Raw genomic sequence first — 24,746 nt, forward strand, 5'->3', positions numbered from 1 at the left:
AGTCTTGAAAAATGTAGGATGGTGTCCCTCATATCCAAGACAGGTAAATTAAAAAGATTTCGAGAATGATTAAAATGAAAACACACACACACACACACACACATTTATCTGCAGAAAACTGAAAACCTGTCTTCTCAGCCCATTTCTCTAACATCCACATTGTAAGTTGCAACTGATGGCTAGCTTAGCTGCTGCAACACTGTAGGAGGAACAGTAAACAGCAAAATGATCCACAAATAAGGAGTACTGTACACGACTCCTTACCGTATATGTGATACTGTTTATGGCTATGGCAAAGATGGCAAACTTAAAACACTGCCCTGATGGACACTATTCTCATGCTCAAAACGATCTGACAGCAAGTCACCAACCTGGGTCCAAAAAACTGCTGAGACAGGAAAGAACGTATGAAGATGAGGAGGTGGCCACGAAAGCCCCATTGATGCAGCTGTGCAAAAAACAGCGTCTCCAAGTAGTATCACGTGTCTCACTGATATCAAAGAATATGCTGATCAAGTGATGTTTACATGGGAAAGCCTGCTGAATAGCCACCTCTAGCTGGGCACTGTTTGGAGACATACTGTTTCAGTGCTGCTGCTAATGGTAAACGACTGCGTTTACCAGAAATCCTCCTGATAGCTTCCCGTACTTTGGTAGAGCAGGTGGAACGGTTGATGGAGTCCAGGAACATTTGTTGTAACCTTTTCTTGCTCTCCTTAATTATGTGTCGAGCCTTGGCTCTTGTGACTCAAAAGGCCATGAGGTTATCTGCTGTAGGGTGGCATTTAAATTGTTGAAGAGCCATACGCCTGTTCCAGATGGCTGAATGGCACTCGTCTGTCCACCAAGAGCCGCCTCCGAAGATGACCTAAGGACTTTGGGATGGATAAGTCAATGACATGATGGATCACGTGCATGATGCGGTCCATCCGTTCTTGGACACTGCTGTGATGTTCAAACACAGCCACTGGCTGAACAGTGTCCATTTAGCCCTGCTGACCATCCATGTTGGTGGCTTCTCTTCACGCAGTGCTCTATCCAGTAGGTGAATGCAGAGTGGGAAGTGGTCACTGGAATAAAGACTGTCAATAACCTCCCACTGAACAGAGCCTGCAAGGGCCAGAGAGCAGAAAGAGAGGTTGATGGCTGAGAATGATCAAGTAGCAGTGCAGAAATGAATGTGAGTACCTGTGTTGAGTATGCACAGCCCATGAGATGTCATGAGGCTCTCCAAAACCCATCCCCAAGGGAAAGTAGGAAAGTAGAGGTCAAGCCCGACAAGACATGACGGGCATTGTAGACTTCCAGGAGGAGAAATGGTCACGAGAATTGTTCCACAAGATCTGTGAGAGCCCCAGCATCTATTGCATCTGGTGGCGATAGATACAGTGAGTAAACAGCGATTCTCCGACACCCATGACTTTCAGCAGCAACTGCTTGCAGGTCAGTAGCCAGGGGAGAGCAGAGGAGTGATCCATGTTGTTGACAAACACAGGAACCCCTCCCTTGGCCCTTTCCCCAGTCAGGTCATCCTTGCAATAGGGCATATAGCCCCGTAGTACAGGGGCATCGGACGCTTTAAAATGTGTTTCCTGCAAACACAAGTACAGAGGGTGTTTCTGTGCTAGGAGTTTCAGTTACTTCACATGTATCCTGAACCCATTAATGTCCCACTGTATAATGGGAGCCATCTATCACAGGGATAGCACTTTAAGCCTGACTTTCTGCTGGGGAGAGGAGTCCGTAATGGGGGAGGGGAGCTCAGAGGTGATTGCCTCTGATATCAAGCTCCATTGCATCTGAAGAAGATTCAAGAGAGACTTCAGATAGGATGATGCTGACATTGTTGGACTGCATACCTCTTGTCTCTATCAGTGGGTGATTCTTTGCCTCTGACTGAGTTTTTGGTCTGAGGCAGCTTTGGAACAACAACCTCAGAAGTGGTAGTGGTTGTAGCTGCGCTGGGTGGTGCACAAGACTTGACCTGTGGAGGGGCTGTAAGTTCCACAATGTCAGCAACCATGGCTTTTTCTGAAGTTCTGGGAGGAGGGAAGGTTTCACAGGAACTGCAGCAGCCCAAGCCCAATGATGAACACAGGTGCTACTCCTATACTATCAACCTCTGTTTGCGTAGCAGCATCAATTTTCTAGAGTGGCTGTTTAAGAATGAAAGAAAAGGAGGCAGTGAACCTGGGTCGCTGCTTGGACTTGTATAACTTCTTCACTTCACTATACAGGATGTGCTTTGTTGTTTTGATCTCCTGGATCTTCCATTCCTCAAGGAAAACTCTGCATTCCGTACTCAACACAGGGTGATCCCCCAGAGCAGTTGACACACTTTGGAGGAGAGAACAACCAACTCCGTCATGGGCAGCTTAACCACATTTGTCACAAGTGGCTTCTCCTTTACAAACAAGAGCAGTGTGTCTGAAGTGCCGGCACTTAAAACTCCACATTGGGTTTCGGAAATAGGGCCGTACACTTACGCATAGAACACCTGCCTGCCTTGATATGCTCTGGTAGTTTGGTGCTGTTGAAAAGGATAAAAGAGATTGAATTCACCAGGTTGCCATCCATCCACCCATTTCATATTGTTTTGCACATCAACAATGCCTTCCCAGGACCATTCAGCTTTTAGTTCTTCTCTTTTAAACTGAGTGTTGTTACCTTCCAGCGGCCCACCCCTTCCACTGGAAGGAGGAAAAGAAAACTTCGAAGGATCCACTTTGGTGCCATGAACAGCTAGGGAAATAAGGGTCAACTCAGACAGAGCCCCGACTGCCTGAATAAGCCTCACAAAAATGAGGTGTGGCAGGTTCCCCAGAGGTTGCCCCCTAACAACTGTTCTCCTCAACTGCCATGCATCTCATTGGCGCACAGCACACCTTAAGGTTGAAGTTTTTTTTTTATAGAAGTTTTTACCATCCTCACGATATGGGCAGTCAATCATTCCCATTCCCTGTGATACACCACGTTCCACTGTCACTGCACGGTGGTCACTGAAGCGTGCCCAGAGCTTACGGTGACAGAGGACTGGTGGAGCTTATCAGTCCCCAGCTCAGGAACCCCAGGGTCACCAAACCCGTAATCAGCAAATGAATGCTGGGTCCCTGAGGGGGACATTCTCTGCAAACCACTGACACCTCACAGTATAGCCTCAACATGGTCCTAGCACACTGAAATGCTGACGGCTCTAATGACCTGCTACTTTTGCCTCTAAATCTCTCACTCCGTTTCCATGTTTAACTCTCCCATTTTTTTGCTGACAAGGCAGCTCACCGCTTACAATGCTGGGCACTGTTCTCGTCTCGCTACAACTACAAAATCCATTTTCAACCTACGTCTAAAAATGCCAATGTGGATGCCTTGTCCCACCTTTCTGTGGGTCCTGTTCCCAACTTTGATCATGAAGAATTACTCTGCTTCCATCTTAATATGTAAATGCATGCCACGATCGAGGGTTTACCAATTACAAGCTCACGTGTAGCAGCTGCCGTTGCCGCTGACCCAGTTCTCCACCAGATGGTTTGGTTTGTTCAACAGGGCTGGCCAGATAAACTGCTGGGTTGGGCTGTGGATCCGCTGCACAACTATTTCACCTTACCGTATCGTCTCTCTGTTTTTGATGGTGTTTTGCTGCTGCCCACCGAGGACTTCTATCCCAGAGTAGTCATTCCCTCTGCATTGTGGTTTGAGGTTCTGTGCCTTCTCCACGAGATCCATAGGGAAGTTTCATGCACTAAACTGTTAGATAGGGGACATGCTTTTCAGCCAGGGATTGATGGCTAAATTGTCCATTTTGTCACGGCTTGTGAGCAGTGTCCCAAACAACAGGCAGCTCCTAGGGCATCTCTGTCCCCTGACCCACTGCAAGCTAGCCATGGGAATGCATTCAAGTAGACTTTGCAGGTCCCTTCTTGAATTTCTATTGGCTCTTGTTGTTCGTCAATGCACCTTCTCAGTTTCCTTACAGTCTCTGGTGTGCGTCAACATCCTTTCAATTGTTTTGTTTCCATCACAGCATTCATTCATCTTGTTTCGGCTCTACCATTCCACCCTCAACCAAATGGCAATGTGGAATGACTAGTGCAAATCTCCAAGTCCCAAATGAAAAAGATTGTTGTGGATTCTTCACTGGATGATGCCCTTCTCCTTTTCCTGAGCACCTAAGCCTTCACGCCTATGGGGGAGTGGAGCCTGGCTGAGTTGCTTCATGGTCGGCAGCCGTGCATGCTCCTCCACCATCTGTGGCCTGCACTGCACTTGCCACAGTCAGGTTTTGTCCGGCCACTTTGTGCCTTGATCACAGTTGTGAGTGTGAGGGTAGGTTGCCTGCCCAAGTGGATATCGGCCACTGTTGTCTGCTGCTAGAGATGCATCTTTGTAATGTCCGAATGACTGATGGGTTAGTGGCACATCACTTTGATCAGTTATGCTCTCAATCATTACTGCAAGCTACAGGTTCAAAGGTGCAGTCTGTGTTGCTGCAGCCCGTCCTGCTACTGTCCACCTTTAGCCTATCATCACTCGTTGTGGAAGCATCCCCATCCCACTGGCTGCCTCCTCCACTTGCAATGCCCTGGGATTTCAACTTCTTGGTGCCAAGTGCTGGTCCATCTCTGGCCTCAAGTCAGTTGCCACAGCCTGTTGTTCTGGTTGGGGTGCATCCACCAGCCCCATCTCCTCCACACTGGGACCTGTCTGCTGATGATGACGCAGAGATGGCAATGGCACCATCCTCCACGTGCCGTCGTCGGGTGCTGCGCAGGCCCACCACCCTTGGGCATGTCCGTATCTCTGCATGTTCCATCCCTATGCTCCAATACCCACCCAGCATATCACACCAGATCCGAAGGATGTGCGTCTCATCGGGCCACCAGCATCTCCTCGATTGCCTGGGTGCTATCTTCACATGATTATGTTCTTTTAGTTTGAAACTCGCACATCAGTTGTTCCATGTATCACTTATGTTGCACCTTCTGTATGGTTCTTATGTATTGTTAGGTGCACAGTCACAAGAGGTTTACTTCTGTTATTGCTTAGAGGTTTATGAATAAAGAAATATTTGTGTTACTTTGGTTTTGTGTACTACTTGGCTCCTACAGCTATGACTACTGATTCTGCAGAAATCGTGTAAGACATGCAAGTAGCAGCTTAGACAAATAGTATAGCAATACTAAGTAAGTGAAAAAAGCACTGATCATCACTGAGCCGATCACTTGCACTCCTACCTAATGAAAATCTATACAAGTGTTGTTATTGCTGAACTGGCTCTTTCATAATCTCAGATGGTAGCTGAAGAGACTTACTACTTGCTAAAGGTCTTCATTACACAAAAACTAATACTACACACTTTCAAACAAGCCAAAATGACTGGCACCAACAAGACACAGTCGTTAATGATCGTGCAATAAAAGAAACGCTATGTGTAAAATTACTTGTAGTTCAACTGGACATTAAGGTGAAATGGTGTTGACCTGAAATAAACTAACCAAGAAGCTCAGTTCTGCATGTTTTCTCTTGGAAGAAACTCGCACCACTGTATTGATCTACATACATGGGGTTAGCTTATTTTGCACTTTTCTCTCCCTGTAATCTTATGGAATGACGTTCTTGAGCAATGCAACTAAATAAATAAAGTATTTACTAAGCAGAAATGAACTGTAAGAACACTTTATAATTTTGTTTTTGTGTGGGGCAACAGCTTCTAAAAATTTTGTGAAGTAAACATGGTTCGTAGAACACTCAATACTTTTTAAAGGAGATAGGTCCTAATCATGTAGAGTCTCATTAAGGATCTTGGGATACTTACATCATTTTCCAATACTTTTACTCTTTAATATTTATTTACTGCTGATGGAAATCAGTTTCTGCTGAAGTGTGATTGGCACAATCACAATACAAAACACAAAAATAATTCTCATGGAGACTGTTGTTATGTTGTAGTTACTTATTCTTGGTGTACTTCATGTTTTCCACATGCTGCTGAACATACCTCTGTCAGTACTTTCGATCAATTGTGACTAATATGATACAATTGCTGCATCTTAACAACAGATCTGTCACCCTGAGTACCATAATTAGCAAATTGTTTACTGATGTCATATATTCTACCAGTGCCCCTTCATGTACTGCTGTTTTCTTAACTAACACAACATGTAGGCATATGCACCTCTTAGGTGTATAAAAGGGAACATAATTCATTCCTTCGCTGGTGACCTCTCTAAACCAAAGTGCCGAGTATCATTACTGAAACCCGCTGGTTTCCCTTTCTTAATATTTTGATTAACATGACCATTGTGGTTGTGAAATCAGTTCCCATTAGGTCGGCTGGATGCATTCCGCTTGCACCCCCACTTCCCCATTGCCCTCTCTCCACCCTCCTCTACCCCTCAATGCACACCATCCCTTTGTGCACATCAGCGCTCCCCCTCCCCCCCCCCCCCCTCACTACACCCCTTCACATATACCATCCCTTCGTACGCACCACCACCCCACTCCCGCAGCTGACAGATGAGTGCCTGGACAAGCCATAGTGTAACTGTGTGGCGTTCTGAAGACCCCTTCCCACAACAACACACAGCAGAGATTGTCTTGCATGGTCCACAACGTGCGTGCTCCGCCTGCCTTCTTTTCAGCCTCACTGCCTGCCAGCATCCTCCCACATACCATGATATGCTGCCTGCACAGTCAAGTTGTGATGTTCCCACCACTATGGCGGTCACCCTCAACGGCTCTCTAACCAGCAGCCCCCCATTACCCCTCCTTCCACAGCACCTACAAGCACTTTGGAGGTTTCAGAACTCCACATGCAACATTGAGGCAGTTTTTGCAGGATCCTCTATCATGAGTGATGCAACAAAATTCAGGATGTTTGTCGGCCATCTCGACCCAACCACTGCCGCCCAAATCTGGGGTGATATTTCACACCCATCCTCCATGGCAGCTACAGTAAACTATAAGAATGCACCATCTCCAGCTTTGCGCCCTCGGAACTGCATCATCTAAACAGTGTGAAGACATACACCCATCCCTATTGCTGGATCACATCCGAACACTCACCAAACTGCACATCCTTCCTGAAGGCCTGTTCCTAAATCGCTGGCTTGCATGCCTTCCTGCCCTCATTCAGGCTGCCCTGGTCTCGCACGCCCATTTATTGTTAGGCCATGCAGTGGTCTTGGCCGATAAACTGTTCGAAACCCTGAGCTCCTTCCCCACAACGGCTGCAGCGTGGAATGCTAGTTATCACCCCGCGGCTCGGGCTGGCTGTTCACCCACCCCTCCTGCCCCACTCCAAGCTATGACATGCGTGACGTCACTTGCACTTAATGAGCCTCTGCCCCGCACACAAGCCCCCGACCTGTACCAGATTCTGGGCGCCGAGCTCCAAGATAGCAGCACTTACCACCAGTGTTGTTGTAGCACTGCAAGGGGTACCAAATTTGTCGTAAAAGTCAGTAAATCACTCAACGGACAGTATTTTTCAGTACAGGTATTTCGTTCATTCCAAGCAAGTGTCGATTCATGACATCACCATCTAGACACGAGCTGACTGTAATATGAATCCATTTTAGCAATATTTCTCTCAGGTGATAAATTTTATTGATTATGAAATACAAGTTCTTGAAGTTTTACTCTGAAACGAGTTATCAGTTAAGAGTGCAAAAGTGCATGTGTACAGTTCATTGACCTGTGCGGTGAATTTTAATTTTATGATTTTGACTCGGATGGAGACAAATCCAGTTCCAATAAGACTTTATGTGAGATCATGTTATTAAAAAAAGAGTCGTTTAGCCCATTAGGGAAAACTGAAACTTGTGCGCTCGATTTGATATATGTTACGCGTCAGAGCGTGATCGAGCTGTCCTGTAAATTGCATACAATAGGCTTAATGCACCAAGTTGGAAGTTAATTTTGGGGTAAGCACTGATTCTGACAAAAAAGAACTGAAAGTTTATTTAAAATATCAAGGTTCAGTTTTAATTGAGACACGTATCACCGTGTTAAGTTGCCTAGCAAAACTTTAATGCAGCTAAATTAATTTATCAGAACAATTTGTGACATAGTAACTACCATTATACACACCAAATGTTACATGTGACTGCATGGGAGTGTGAGAGTGTCTTCCTTTCCATGAATGCCAATAAACCAGCAGTTTCTTTGTCAAATCACCAACTGTTGGGTAACTTCATTGTATCACTACAGAACTTATTCTAACATGTCTCTTCATCAAGAGATCTCAAGCAGCCGGAACAAACATGACAATGATTAAAAGAAGAGGCATCGGCATATCGTCTGCCTGCATCTCATGCACCAGCCACCAGGTGCTGCCCTCCCTCACAGTTGTGAGGCCGACTCAGGTGAAAACAGCTGCCCCTGCAGGCATGGTCCTAACCACCCCTGACAACCACAACCACTGCAAACTAAGCACAGCTTGCTGGTACCACCAGAGGTTTTGCGAGAATGTGACCAACTGCAGATCTCCTTGCTCCTGGTCGATAGCCACCAGCAGTAAGTGCACCTGGTTGCTGTGCCTATTCATTTGGGACTTAAATGACACTAATTCCAAGTCCACTACCTCATTGACACTGGTTCTGACTTAACCGTATTCCCCCACAAACTATTCCTAAATCCCGGCCCCCCTGTCTCCCCTCTTCCTCACTGTCGCCAACAAGACAGCCATCGCTACCTTCGGGAAGCATTCCCGCTCGCTTGACTTGCACTTCCAAAGCGAACTCCTTTGAACGTTCAATGGTCACGAACATTAGCAACTTTATTCTGGGCACCGACTTCCTCAGTCCTTACAGCCTAATGGCAGACGTAGCGAAGTGCCATTTAGTTAATGGCACCTCTGGCAAGATTGTCCGGTGCAGCTCTCACCCCAACACGCGCTTCGCCGTAAAACAGCTGTTGGTTTCATGCCCATATGCCCCTCATCCAGCCATCCAGTGCCCCCTGAATTGTTCAGCATGACACTGTGCATTACATCACCACTACTCCTGCACCCCCTCCCCCTTCCCCCCCCCCCCCCCCTGCCCCAGTTTTCTGCCATGCATGCCCCCTACCCCCTCACAAGCGCAAAATTGCATAAAAGGAGTTCGAAGAGCTGCTCGCCGTTGGCATACTTCGCCCTACCAAATGCTCCTGGGCTTCAGCTCTTCACCTTGCCCCCAAGAAGGATGGTTCCTGGCGACCTTGTAGTGATTACTGTAAACTCCATGCCCACACCATTCCTGACCACTATCCATTCCTAGTCCTCTACACCTACAACAACACCACCTCAGGAGCTACTATCTTCAGTAAGATAAATTGTGTTTAAGCCTACATACAAACCCCAGTTGCCCCAGAGGATATTGATAAAAACAGCAATAATCACACCTCTTGGACTGTTCAAGAGTGCATTCATGGCATTTGGCCTCCACAATGCTGCACAAACATGGCAGCGAGTTTTGGATAACACACTCTGGGGTGCACCAGAGTGTTTTGCCTGTCTAGATGATATACTCATCTACTTGATAGATCCAATTGAGCATCACTAACAACTACACAAAATTTTTAGCCACCTACAGTAAGAAGGAGTGATCCTCAGCTTGGCAAAATGTGTTTTTGGGGTGAGTGGGGTCAAATTCCTGGACAATTAGTCTCCACCACTGGCTCCCGCCCCCTCCCCAAGACGGTACACACAGTAGCAAACTTCCACACCCTACTACCTTCGAAGGTCTCCAGCGTTTCATTGGCATGGTCAACTTTTTCCGCTGCTGTCACCCAAGAGCCCTTTACTACAGCACTCTGGGGTGATTAAAAACAAAGGGAACAAGCTGGTCTCTTGAACCATGGCCATCATCAAGAGATTCAAAGAAACAAAATGAGACCTAGCCAATGCGGCCCATCTGGCCCTGCCCAACACCCATGGCCCCCTCACAACAGTGGCGGACTCAAGCCAGATGGCTATCGGAGACATCCTTCAACAATACGTGGACGTCTGGCAACCGCTTGCCTTCTTTTTGCCTAAGCTCTCCAATACACAATGCTTATGACTGCTAGCTGCTTGTAGTCCATGAAGGAGTCTGCTATTCCCGATCTTCAGCTGAGGGACACGGCTTTACGATCTTCACAGATCACAATCCTTTCGCCTCCAGTTTTTGCAGGAAAGACATAGACCAGATCTCACCTTGACAGTTTGGGCTGCAGGAGTATGTCGCACAATTCACAAACAACGTACGACATGTTACCAGCATCAACAACACTGTGGCAGATTGCCTTAGCCGCTCCTGCTCCATCACCCAACCCTTTGACTACAATGCCCTGGCCACTGCACAAGAGGGTGACCCGGACCTAGCCCATGCCCTTCGAAATGCGGACACTGGCCTCAACCTACAGCTAAGATCTATACCTGTCTCCAACCGAAAGAAGTGGTGCGTGACGGCATGGATCCTTCACAACCTGATGGCTCCAAATGATTACCCCTGTCCCTTCCTCCCTCCTGCCTTCCCAAAACTGGCATTTGACCACATCCACGGCCTCGCACACCCAAACATCTGCACTTCAGCCATCCTCATGAAACAATGCTTCATCTGGCTGGGCATCCAATGTGATTGCAGTAGCTGGGCCCAGTACCGTGTTCCATGTCAGTGCACTAAGGTCAGGTGGCACATTCACTCCTCTGTGGTCACCTTTACCCCAATAAGACACTGGTTCGTACACGTTTATCTCGATATTGTTGGCCCACTACCCTTGTCCAACAGGTATTGATATCTGCTGACAATTATTGACAGATTTAATCGCTGGCCAGAGGCCAACCCTATCCCAGATCCCAGACATGTCTACTGAAACCTTTGTTCAGACCTCGGTGTCCTGCTTCGGATGCCCATGTGACATCACTACAGACTGTGGGTGCCAGTTCACCTCAGCCCTCTTCCGATCTCTGACAGCCACCTGCAGATACAATTTCCATGATACCACCAGCTACCACCCTGCAGCTAATGGCATGGTGGAGTAGTTACACCGCACACTTAAAGCTACCCTTACATGCTATTCTTCTGAATGGTCTGCTGCCCTGCCCCTGGTACTTCTAGGCCTAAAGATCACACACAAAATCGACCTGGGAACTTTGCTGCCGAGCTGGTATATGGACTGCCACTCGCCATTCTCAGAGAGTTTCTGAAGTGACCCCACTCCCTCCTCACAGCACCATCCCAGGTTTTGTGCAGCAACTCCAGGGCTGCATGGCCCAACTGCGACCAACACCCCCACAACGGCATAGTATGCATGTACCTTCATCCACTGTGACCTCACAGTATGTACACACATCATGCTTCGAGTGGATGCATGCCAACCACCTCTCTGCCCTCAGTATTTGGGCACGCACCTGGCGTTGCGATTCTCCATTCGTCTGAATGGGGTCACGACAACCATCTCCGTAGACAGGCTCCAGCTGGCATACGTCCTAGAGCCCCCTCAGGCCAATGAGCACAGCACCATTGAGGTAGAGTTGCCCTCACCTACCACCAGATCCAGCCACAGCAACATAACAACACACCCAATATGATGCAGGCCAACACCGTCCCAACTGGTGTTCTTGATGTGCCACCAGGTGATGCCATCCCTGACACCGTGTCCAACACACCACTACCTGACGCTGCCTCTGCTCCACCACCAACTGACTACCCAAGTGACACACCTCCCAATGCCTGGAACCCCGATGTCTCGTCACCACACTACCCTTTTCACAGCCTCCAGCTGACATCCAGGGTTTGTATAAAAAGTAATGAGACTGACTTTTTGCTGATGTGACTGTACTTCGCAGAGCGCACTCACCTGGGGGGCTGGTGGTGGGGGGCTGTCTGGTTGCAAATGCGTGGCGTTCCAGTCACATGCGGGCTCTTGTCTCTGCAGCATTGTGCATTGATTGGACGTGTCACAAAGTTTTCGGTCATGGCGCAACATGCAGCAAATAATCGAGCAATGTTATGCCATCAAGTTTTGTGTGAAATTAGGAAAATCACGTACAGAAATGTTGGATATGTGTCGGCAAGCCTACGGCAATGTTTGCCTGCCAAAAGCCTAGGTTTTCAGGTGGTTGAAGAGCTTTAAAGAGGGCCGGTCAGCGTTGAGGACGAGGATCACTCCGAATGCCCATCAACCAGCAAAACCGACAAAAACATTGACCATGTGTACATTTTATTGAACACCAACCGTTGGATGAGTGTCAGGATTATAGCAGATGACCTCGGACTTGATAAAATGACAGTGCACATCATCACTAAAGAATTGTCGATGAGAAAGATCTGTACCAAGATCATCCCGAAGATTTTGTCAGACGTACAAAAGCAAGCACGTGTGGATGCCTGCCACAAGAATCTCCAGAGCCTTGAAGCTGATTCGGAATTTTTAGATAATGTTATCACTGGAGATGAAACCTGGGTGTTTCAGTGTGACCCGGAGACAGAGCATGTGAGTGCCAAATGGCACACCACAGCATCCCCACGTCCAAAAGAGGCTCCCATGATCAAATGGAAGGTGAAAGTCATGGCCCGTCTAGTCCAGACCCTCCTCGATTAAGAGGTATTAGCCTGTTTTGAATGATACTGTAGTCATTAGCTTTTGGATTAGTAGTTTGGAACTCACCTGTGTGGCTCTTCCAGGGCACCCCTTCATGTACTGCTGTTTTCTTAACTAGAACACCATGTAGGCATGAACACCCTTTAGGTTTATAGAAGGGAACATAATTTGTTCCTTCAGCATCTTGCATTACTAAATTTACTTTCTTCCTTCACTACACATCAAGTGTCAAACGTTTTGCAGGAAGTATTACTGCATATTTTCTACTTACGTTAAACAAAATAAAAATTTTCTCACATGATTATACAATGATAGAAACTGATAAACATAATGTGAACTTCCCAAATATTCATTGACTGATACAAGTTGTGGTTCTCTTTAGACAGCAGGTCATAAGTGCTAGTACAGACTAGGAGCAAGTGTACAGTTTTACAGACCTGAGTATTATGTTGGACTCAACAACAGTACATGTATTAAGAAAAAGAGACTATAGCACAGACATTTTACACGAGAAGTTGTTTTATTCGGCAGACTCAGTCAGATGTGATAGAATGAAGCTTTTTTTGCTCTAGGAAAGAATTTTTTTATGCACTCTGCTGACATATATAGTGCAACCTTGACTTTTAAACAGCTTCTCCAGGTTGGGCCACATTATATATCACTTCAGTGCAAGATGTGGTTCCAAGAAGCTCACTAAGGTGAGTGAATATATGCTATCATTAGCTTCATGTTTCTGGCAGTTAAATAATAATTCTACAATTGAGTAAGACCATTTTTATCTACAGCATGGATACATAATTCATAATATGAAAATATCTGAACATGACGACAACAAGGATGAAATAAAAGAAGTAAGTCCAGATTACTTACATCACTCCAGAGAACAGTGAATTAAGTGTAAATTGCTTACAGTATGGGGCAGGCATATATAAAGTGCTATACATACCTGAATTGCCTGAACAATCCTATTTGTTAATTCAAGTGCTGCCATTGCTGTAGAAGTCGTAAAGGAATTTGCTCCCCGCTGTAAACCTCGAACAATTCTACCATCTTTTTGGTATTGTTCAATTGGCAACCAAAACAGATCTCTTATCCCTTGAACTGGAACACAATACAATTATTACCTGCATTACTTATAACTGCTATATACCAACACAGGACATTACCAATAGAACATCAAATTCCTTATGCTGAATATTAGTTTCATAAATTCTGTCAGTGATTATAAATGAGAAAGATACCTTTATAATTACATGTCCACAAAGATTTAGGAAAAAAACTGTAAGAGAAAATTGTCCAAACATAAACATGAAACTTTTATCTAACCCCAGAAGCAAAAGATGCAAGAAGACATTAAAAGAAGTGTATTGATATATGACTCACATCATCAGAGCAAGAGATGAGCATACAACACAAAGGGAGGAAACACAAATGACAAAGTAATTGAAATAACAGTTAGTAATCACAAAATAGTTGCTATTAGCAATAAGTGTAAGTGTAGAAGGGGAAAAGCAAGTGATATACACCAAAGGAATGTCAAAGGCATAGTAATTTATCTGGGTATGTATAAACAGTCAAACACAGAATGTGAAAATAGAAGTGTGATAAAATGAAAGGAAGATGTGTAATGTTAGAAATGTATGATAGAAATTTAACATATAGTGGCTGATAGATTTTAACCTTAAATAATAAACAGTGCAATGAAAAACCAGCAAAAGTTGCAAATTTCACTTTTTTTTATTTACTTAATGACTAGTTTCGGGCGAGGACCCATTTTCAAATCACTGTAACAGATACTCAGTTATCTGTATGTGCTGTAACTGTTTGCACTTCATACATAGTTAAAAACATAGTTCTGACGTATTTTTTGTATTTTCGGAAATACCATTTTTACTATTTGTTATGATGACTTGAAAATGGGTCCCAGCCCAAAGATAGTCACTGAATAAATAAATAAAAAGAAATGTAATTTGCAACTTGAGCTGGTTTTTCATTATACTGATTAAAAGAAGTAGCTGACCTGCAATTATTCCAGCATGCTGGATGTTCTTAAATCATAAAGATATTTGTCATATGTTCTTCACTTCCAAATTTTACAGTTCCTATTTACACATTTGTTTTCGATTATTATGTTGCTAGGACAGTTCTTGTAATAATACTATTCATGGTCAGAAGGAACAGAATAACTTTATCTGACATTTTTGCTCATTGTGTGCAAATATCCCATGCATTATACCAGTGTTATGTGAATACATGTATGCTAGTATTGTTTAAGGTTGTTTCTGCAAGACATTTCCTGTGCTTATAGCTGTCTAGAAGACATACACAGAACTTAATAAAAATCAAAGAATTCTCGAACAATGGGATAGAATTAGACAATCTCTTGAACCAAAACTGTGAGCTGCAGATAGAAAAGACATAAGAGTTTTCAAAGACCCTAATGTCTTTGTCTAGTGAGCAAAAAGACAAGGTAAATCCTGAGACACAGAGAGCACATTTTGCAAAAAGTTTACTTGATGCTGAGAGGAACTGCTGGATATCAGGCAGTCAGTACACCTAGCCCATCTGCCAAAGCTGTCACACTGTGTAAGGTCGGCAGCATGTTGGTTGGCGGCAAAATGTGTTTCAAATAAAGATGCTTTTTGGCAATCACTGGGAGTTTTCTCGGCATATAAGAATGACTTTTCGATATATGCAAACAATGGACAATCTCACCATACAGTGGAGATTTTGGGTTGCACATAGGCATAAAAAAAAAGACTGTCAAACAAGTCAGCTTTTGGCGGAGAAAAGTAAAAAGCCTGTGGATGTGTTGTTGGAATAGAGGGCTGTGTAGTGATGGAGTGGGAACAGGGAAGGAGACAATGACTAACAAAGGCTGAGGCCAGGAGGGTTATGTGAACATAGGATACACTGCAGGGAGAGTTCCCCAAATTCAGAAAAGCTGGTGTTTCTAGCAAGGATCCAGATGGCACAGGCTGTGAAGTAGTCATTAAAATGAAGAACACTGTGCTGAGCAGTGTGCTCAGCAGCCGGATGATCTGGCTGTTTCTTGGATACAGTTTGTTTGTGGCCATTCATGCAGACAGGCAGCTTTCTGGTTTTCATGCCCAAGTAGGATGCACCACAGTGGTTGCAGTTTAGCTTGTAGCTCACATGACTGGTTTCACAGGCTGCTCTGCTTCTCATGGGATAGTTGATGCTTGTGACTGGACTGTATTAGGTGGTGGTGGTGGTGGTGGTGGTGGGAGGATCTACGGGACAGGTCTTGCATCTAGGTCTATTACAAGTATATGAGCCTTGAGGAAAGGGGTTGGAAGCAGGGGTTTTGCCGGGATGGATGACAATACTGTGTAGGTTTGGTGGGCAGCAGAAATCCATTGTAGAAGGGGTGGAAAGGATAGTGGGTACGACATTCCTCATTTCGAGGCATGATGAGAGGTACTCAAAATATTAGCGGAGAATGTGATTTAGTTGCTCCAGTGCTGGTTGTGACTGAGTCATGAGGGAAATGCTCCTCTGTGGCCAGACAGTGAGACTTTAAGAGGTTGGTGGGGTCAGTGGAGAGATAAGGCATGGGAGACCTGTTTCTGTACAAAGTTGGGAGGGTAATTACAGCCTGTGAAAGCCTCATTCAGACCCTCAGTATATTTTGAAAGGGACTGCTCGCCACTGCAGATGTGATGGCCATGGATGACTATGCTGCATGGAAGGGACTTCTTGATATGGAATGTGTGGCAGCTGTAGAAATGGAAGTATTGCCAGTGGTTGCTATTTTTGAAATGGACGGAGGCACCAATTTAGCCATCTTTGACATTGAGGTCAACGTCAAGGAAGATGGCTTGTTCAGTTGAGGAGGACCAGGAGAAGTGAATTGGGAAGAATGTGTTGAGGTCCTTGAGGAATGTGGATAGGCTGTCCTCACCCTCGATCCAGATGATAAAGATGTCATCAGTGAATTTGAACCAAGTGAGGTGTCTGGGATTCTGGATGGTTAGAAAGGATATCTCTAGATGACCCATGAATAAATTGGCATAGGATGGTGCCATATGGGTGACCATTGCCATACCCCTGATATGTTTGTAGGTGATGCCTTCAATGGAGAAGTGGTCATGGCAAATGGTAAGGATGTTGTAGGTTTGGAATCTGTTGGGTGCTGGAAAAGGTAGTGTTCAATAGCAGCACAGCCATGGGCATTAGGGAGGTTAGTGTAAAGGGAGGTGGCATCAATAGTGACAAACAGGGCACCATTTGATAAAGGAACTGTGGAGAGTTATTGGAAGAAATGGCTGTTATCTTTTATATAGGAGGGTTGGTAGTGGGTAATAGGCTGAAGATGTTGGTCTATGAGAGCAGGGATTCTCTCAATGGAGGCATAATAGCCAGCCTGGGTGGTTGGGTTTGTGGTAGGCATGCAGGGAGTGGTAGGGGTGAGGAGAGAGATGGACTCCAGGTGGAGGTTCTGGGATGGGTCTACAGATTTGAGAGGCGAGGCTGGAGATCCTACTCGATTTCTGGAATGTGGTCACTGAGGCAGGGTTTGTAGGCGGATGAATCACACACCTAGTGGGAGGTTGATGAATCTTCTGCCAGGTAATCCTTGTGGTTCAAATAACAGTGGTGGAGCCTTTGTCAGCAGATAAGATTATAGGGTCGAGATCAGTTTTTAGGTAGTGGACTGCAGTTTTTTTCTGCGGATGTAATGTTAGCTTGCATGTCAAGGGAGTGAGGCAATGTTCAAGGTTAAGAAATTCTGGAAAGTTAACATGGGGTAATCTGGAGGCAGTAGGGGTGGATAACAGTTGGGTGGAGTGAACTGAGTCAGGCACGGTTCAACATTGGTCTTTAGCTGAGTCTGTTTGGTAGGGTTGGTACTGAAAAAGTGATTACACTGAAGGGGCTGGGAGTAGGAGAGAAGGTCTTTAACAAGTCCTGCATGACTGAATTTGAGTGTGGGGAAAAAAGTGAGGTCTTTGGAAAGGACTGATACTTCTGTGAGGCTAAGGCTTTTGGAGCAAAATTTCATGACTATGTTTCAGATCTGTCTAGGTTCTAGATACTGAATGGTGTTGGGAGCGAGTTTTAGAGGGTGGGGCAAATGTAGTAGGGTTTGTCAGCTATGAGGGGATGTGGGGGAGGTTTGGAGGTTGTTGAAGAGGTAGTAGATAGCGGCAGACCAAGGCAGGACTCTTTTGAGGTATTGCAAGGAGGTTTGGACCTGACTGACATGGTTTTGCAGTACTATGTTGGTGGTGTACATCTTATCAGATTTCCATGCAGACGGGTCAAGGGGCCATTTATACCAAATATAATGTTCATATCGGGGTTCGTACAGCAGTCAGTATATATGACATGAAGAAACAAGCAGTCTTGGTAGTAAATATCAAATATAATGTCTCACTCATGAAATATTAAAAAACTGTGAAGACCAAATACTTGAAGGTCACACAGGAGAGTCTGAGTTTTTATGGATAAAATCTTTTCATTGTATGCCTTTACAGACCCCATGTTCAGACTAGTGGGCTTTCCTCTCCAAACTTGAATCTGTGCTAGGCTCAGTTCCTAAGAATGACACAAGGTTGATTTGTGTGGGGATTTCAATATAAACTTTCTTACAGAGTCTCCATAGAAAAGAATGTTAATGAATTTACTCGACTCTTACAAACTGGTACAGTCAGAATATTTTCTAACTAGTTTTCAGGGAAGCAACAGCAAATCTTAAACTGTATCTTCATAGATTGTTCTCTAATTGATGGGCACAGAATGAGAAAAAAATGTAAAAGCTACCCCGACTATGATGCACCGATAGTAATACTGAAGGGAATCCAGGCGGAGCCATACCTCAAAATAACAAACAACAATTTAGAGGTATGAGTCCACTTGCAATACACACATTTAAAGTCAATCTCAAAGAGCTATATTGGCAAGAAATCTACAATACAGACAACTTGAATGACAAATATAAGATAATTCTTAAAACACTTATCACTTTAACAGCTCTTTCCAATGAAAAATAGTGCAGGGCACATATAGTACTAATAAGTGTCTGATACGGATAACTAATGGCATTAAAATTTCATTTATGAGGAAATGGGAGCTTTATTACAATATGAAGGACAGTGAGAATCCAGTAAAATAATTTTACTGCAAACAATACTGGCACTGATCGAGAATATCATCAGACAGTCCACAATAAAGCATAACCTCAAGAGAATAAAAATATATAGTCTACTGTGAAACAGGTATCAGGGCAGAATGTGGGTGCTCAACATATTAAATCTCTCTTTTGTGAGAAAGAAACTGTCAGTAATCCAACAGCTTTGCAAAAGGTTTAATACCTTCTTGTCAATGGCTGGCACATTAAATCAATATTTTATTGGTACAGGTAAATTTGAAGAGCTCTTGAAAGCCAGTATTCTAAGACAATTACATCACAAGCAGCTACAGGAAACAATCAAAAATGAAAATGAATTACATCATTAAAGTGTAAAGACTCTCATCAGGATGAAGAAATCTCAAGTAATGTTATGGAGATCAGTACACATTAGTCCTGTATTCAGGCAATTGTGCAATGTGTCTTTCAGGTGTAGTCAATTACTGACCAATTTCTTTGCTACCAATTTTTTCAAACGTTTTTGAGAAAGCAATATACAGTGGAGTAGTGTCACATATGAAAATGAGAGAGATGGGTAAAAACATAAGTTAACTGTTTACAATTTCAAAAGTACTCACCATAACTATTAATACATATACCCCACCAAGAGACAAAACAGTCAATGCCTTCATGGAAAAATGTTTGCAGTTGCCTATGGAACTGTGATTGTACCCAGGCATGCCATCTTTTCATCCGAAGCAAACTGAAGGCCATGAATATCTTTCTTCAGAGCTCTAAAAATGTGGAGATTGCATGGGCAGAGATTGAGACTGTATGGAGGATATGTAAGGCTTCCAAGCAACATTTTTTCAATGCAGTTGAGGCATTGACTGAGAGTGTCACACAGTGGGGGTGAGGGGACGTGAATAGGGAGGAGGTGATAGCACAGGGGGTTGGGTGATGAATGTGGGAACAGAAGGTTACCACAGGTGGACGCTGGGATAATTTTGGAAGCAGAAATGTGTTGTAAGGATAACTCCCATCAGTGCAATTCACAAAAGATGGTGGTGGAGGGGAGGAACCAAATGGCCCAGGTTGTGAGGCAACCTTGAAATCAAACATGTTATGTACAGCTGCATGTTGTGCTGCTGGGTTGTCTACTTTGCTTTTGGCCAAAGTTTGGGAGTGGTTACTGTTCCTGCTGGACAGCTGGTTGGCAGTCATACCAATATAAAATGCTGTGCAATGGTTGCAGCAGAGCTGGTATATTATATGGTTGTTTTCACAAGTGCCTTGGCCTCTGATGGGAGTAGGCTAAGCATATAACAGGACTGGAGTAGGAAGTGCTGGGTGGGTGGACTGGACAGGTCTTGCACCTGAGTCTTCCACATGGATATAACCCGTTGCAAGAGGCTGGTATTGGTAGTGGCATAGGGATGGACTAGGAGGCCGAGGAGGTTGGGTGGGCAACAGAACACCACTTTAGGAGGGGTGGGAATGATCTCTGGTATGATGTCCCCCATTTCAGGACATGGTGATAGGTTGGAGTTTCCACTGTTTGATTCTGCAGAAGTCAGAACATTATGGGATTAGGAAAAAAGCCCAACAATGATTCACTTCATATCTGGACAGCAGGAAACAGAAGTTTCTCCTCCAACATCAACAAACAGGAAAGAGGTCTGAATCTAACTAGGTTCAAGCAAAATGTGGATCGGCACAGTGTTGTGTTCTGGGTTCATTGCTTTTCTTGATAATGTCAATGATCTGCCATTAATTATAATTGTAACACAAAATGTTTATGAAAGACATGGAATATAACATAAATAATGTAGTCAATAACATCAGCACATTTTTCTTAAGAAGTGGGGGTTGAATAGGTCAACACTATGAGAAAGATGTTGCTAATTTTTATGAAAGCTAAAAATTTTGATCCTTGTTACCATGTCCAATGATAAATGTCTGCTCCTTTTTGAGAATTTAATACCATCTTTGAAGAATGCAAAAGTTTGTTGAATTATAGCTCCTAATTTTTGTCATATGTGCTCAGTAATGGTTCTGTAGGAAAAATAATACTTTTATGACTTTTGGAATAAAGCATTTATAAAAGAGTAAAAGGAGATGTTACTTAAGAGAGTGTGTAACCCTGATAATAATTTACAAGCTTTCACTTTACAAATGCACCTTCTTGCATGATTTAATGTTTGTATGTCATTAGGTTTTTTAATGTACATGATAAACAGTTGATTTTTTTGCTTATTATGGAAAACAGAGAACAACCTGGTAACCATTTTCAAATGTACCTAATTATTAGTCAATTTTGTCATTTTTGCTTAATGCAATTAATTGAGAATCTGATGTCATTTCTTTCTAATAGAATTAATAAGCAGTTAGTTTATCGTCCCATTCATGTTTTCATAAAATCATTAATGCTACGCTGTGAATTATGCAGAATCATTTTCCTAACATTTCACTTTTTTAGCTGCATCATTACAAAGCTATTATTAACAATGAGACTGCTTGACAGTTAATTCAATTTAAAAGTTAGTTCGCTCTTAAATTTTTCACTCAGCAATTGTGAAGGCATGCACACTTGTCTATCAGCCATACATTTCTTCACATGTGAGTCACTCAAAATATTTCTTGTCACGTCTTACACAATTTCGATAATAGGCTACAAATATGTCCAGCAAAGTCAATTCACCACTGTTCTCAACAGTTAGCCATTTCAAGAAGCAGTTTGCACTGAATTTTAATGAAAGATCTGCATTTGCATCCTTTTACGATCTAAGTAACTCAAGAGCTGCAGTTGATGAATTGTTTGAAGTGTCAAACATTTGCCAATTAGTCATTCACAAAACAAGAATTTTGATAAGAAAATAACTTTCAATAATGAGGACCATTTCTCACTTAATGGTTATGTGAATAAACAAAATTGCCAGATTTGGAGCATAGAGAATCCTCACATGGTCTGTGAGTAGTGTCTTTATCCAGAACAAGTCATTGTTTGGTGCAGGTTATGGGCTGGTGGACTAATTGGGCCTTACTTTCATGACGATGAGACTGGAAAAGCAGTGACAGTGATTGGGGATTGTTTTCACCACAAGATAACACAGTTTTTATGGCAGCAATTGCATGTATTGAATGTGGAAAGATGGTTAAAACAGGATGGGGTAACCTACCAAACTGCCATTGAAACAACAAGGTTGCTGAGAGAGAAATTCCCTATTTGGCTCATCTGTAATAATGGCAATTGAACCTGACCACCAAGATCATGTGATTTGACACCACATGACTTTTTTGTGACAGTATGTCAAGTCTTGTGTTTATGTGAACAGTCCACAAACTACCTACAACTCAGGGCAGAAATTAGATGCGTCATGTGTCAAATTCAAGCAGAACTTTGTTCTAGAGTAATCAAAAATTTTGTCCACAGAGTGGATGTGTGCAGATGAAACCATGAAGGACTTCTGCCTGATATTTTCTTTCATGTTGAATAGCAGTTTTTGTTTTTCATATTGATATAATAATACTAGCAATTTTCAAATAAATTGTGTGTTTTATTATTAAATTAAAAATTGTGTTCTTTATGGGACACCCTATATTATACTTCCCACATTTTCAATACTGCATACGTATTCAGTTTTTGGAGAAAAGAGAAGGAGAGAGAGAGAGAGAGAGAGAGAGAGAGAGAGAGAGAGAGAGAAATTGTAACATGGTATCATTTATGTCGCGCTATAATCTACAACTGAAGTACTCAGTTTGTAGTTGATAGTCTTAAGTTCTATGCAAGCAGTTCATACTCCAGTTGTTGCCAAAAATGGGTAAGAAGGGAGTCACTGAAAAATGCATGTGTATTAACAGAGCCTTGAAGTAATATATTTGTTTGGTTTCAGAAATATAATGGAGTGTACTTTAATTTTGTTTTGTGGAACAATGTGAAGCTTTTACTGCTGTCATAGAACTGAAACACATCATCATTTCTCTGTAAGTCTATCTTTTCACAGATGGTTGCAGAACTTCGACTGTTCGGTGCAGAATGCCAAACAAACATCTATCAGCCATCTAAATTTCCAAATTGTTTTTTTATTGGGATAACAGTTCCGGTAAGACAGTAAATTTCCATTTATCCTAATTGCATTTATCTGAAATCTGATTTATCCAAACAAATTTTTCCGATTTTTGGGGCTCACGCTGACACTGTCCGACGCATTGCGCAGCTACGTTTTGGCTAGCCAGACTGACACTTGACAGGTTTCAACTTGTCTGTGTCTGGAACCATGCAGTCGCTTGTGTTTTTCGCCAGTCTACGGCTAATCAGTGCACTGCCGCATGTCAAAAGTCTGAGTGTCGTCAATTCGTGTGTGTGTTGGTTTGAAGTTTAAGCATGTTTCTTGTTCGTACTGCGTGGTTTCATGCCACTGCCATCTATTCGAACCTCTTGGAAGTACACTACACAAAGTATTGCTCTATGCAGCATGATGTAGCCCTGTCAAAACTGACAATGAGAGTGCGGCACCAAACACTTTCCACAGTACATCAAACGAAGCCGAGTGTTTAACAATTTAACAGTAAACGTACAACACACACTGTTGTGTTACCACATGGGCTTGGATAGGAGAGGGGAGAGGGGATAGATGAATGTTTTCATTCTATGGCTGCCACGGCCTGGTTTCAAAAGTCAAAAGCTTTGTCTAGTGCATCTTGAGCGTTGTCAAGTCGTGCATCTGTGTGATTTCGATTTAACATTTCATGCTCACACTACATGCTTTAAAATGTCAAGGGATAAAAGTGGTCAAAAACAAAAAAAGAATCAGTCGAGTGTCAGTAAAAAAATGCGGAAAGTGACTACTGACACAAAATGAAAAAAAGGATGTGATCTCATTGGAATAAAAGATTCGCGATTTGCAGAGAACTGATGCTGGTGCGCATCCGTGAAAGTTGCTGTGGAAATCTTGAAAAAAATAAGAAAAGGTGCACATCCTCAGTTAGAAGAAGCCTTATTCTTGTAGCACGAACAAATAAGAGCCAAAGGTGTGCCAGTTTCAGGTCCTCTACTTCGTCAAAAAGGGATGACTTTTTATGAGCTGATTGAAGGAAAGGAGCAAGAATTACTCAGAAGTGATGGCTGGCTGGATCGGTTCAAGAAGCGGCATGGCATTCATTCATGAAATTGCCATCAGCGGTGAATCATTATCCAGGGATGAAGCCGCGATCACTGATTTTAAGAAGAAACTGCACACAATCATCGACAATGAAGGTTACACGGACAATCAACTTTACAACTGTGATGAAACCGGGTTGAATTACAAAATATTGGCAGCAAAAACCCTTGCCTCTAAACAAGAAAAAACGGCATCCGGATATAAAACAAAAAGCAAAGAAAGAGTTACTGTCCTCGCATGTAGTAATGCCACTGGCAATCATAAACTGTGCCTTACTTTAAATGGCAAATCCAAAAAACAAGAGCATTTAGATGGCTATCAGCTGATAAACCTTTGCCATTGTGGTACACAAATCAGTCTAAGGCATGGATGAACGGTGCCATCTTCAAAGAATGGTTCCAGGCAGAGTTTGTTCCAGCTGTAGAAAAAGACATGAGGAAAATGGACTTCCTTGAAAAGTGCTACTTCTTGTGGACAATGCTCCTTCTCACCCAGATGATCTAGAAGATGGGAATATTAAAGCTGTGTGTTTCTCACCAAACATCACGTCTGTATGTCAACTGATAGACCACGGTGTTCTTGAGACAATGTAAAAACATCACAGATGCAAGCTGCTGGAATACTTAATTGGTGTGATTGATGCTGAAGAAGAATTTGTGCAAGTTCTTAAAAAAATCGATGTTTTAAGTTTCATTCATTGGATTGCTGAGGCTTGGAATCTAATTCCTCCAATTTCTCTCATTAGGTCTTGGAAAAGATCATATGGCAACTCATCAGTGGTGGGAAGAAGAAGGCAACTCCGAAACTCAAGCTGACATGCCAGAAACAGATGAAAAAGACATAATTTTGGTGAATTTACTGGAGAAGCTACCGGGTTGCGAAGACGCAAACATCAAAGACATTGAAGAGTGGATAGAAAATGACTT

General features: G+C 43.3%; 1 protein-coding gene across 1 annotated transcript in view; it reads right to left on the bottom strand.

Moving 5' to 3' along the window:
- Window positions 1-24,746, bottom strand: part of LOC126482334 (autophagy-related protein 2 homolog A) — a 485,244-nt gene that overhangs the window by 48,006 nt on the left and 412,492 nt on the right. The window contains exon 34 of the mRNA XM_050106397.1: window positions 13,511-13,665. Coding sequence (XP_049962354.1) covers window positions 13,511-13,665 — 155 coding nt within the window. The remainder of the gene's footprint in view (window positions 1-13,510; window positions 13,666-24,746) is intronic.

Source organism: Schistocerca serialis, chromosome 5 (genome assembly GCF_023864345.2).
Source record: "Schistocerca serialis cubense isolate TAMUIC-IGC-003099 chromosome 5, iqSchSeri2.2, whole genome shotgun sequence".
NCBI lineage: Eukaryota > Metazoa > Arthropoda > Insecta > Orthoptera > Acrididae > Schistocerca > Schistocerca serialis.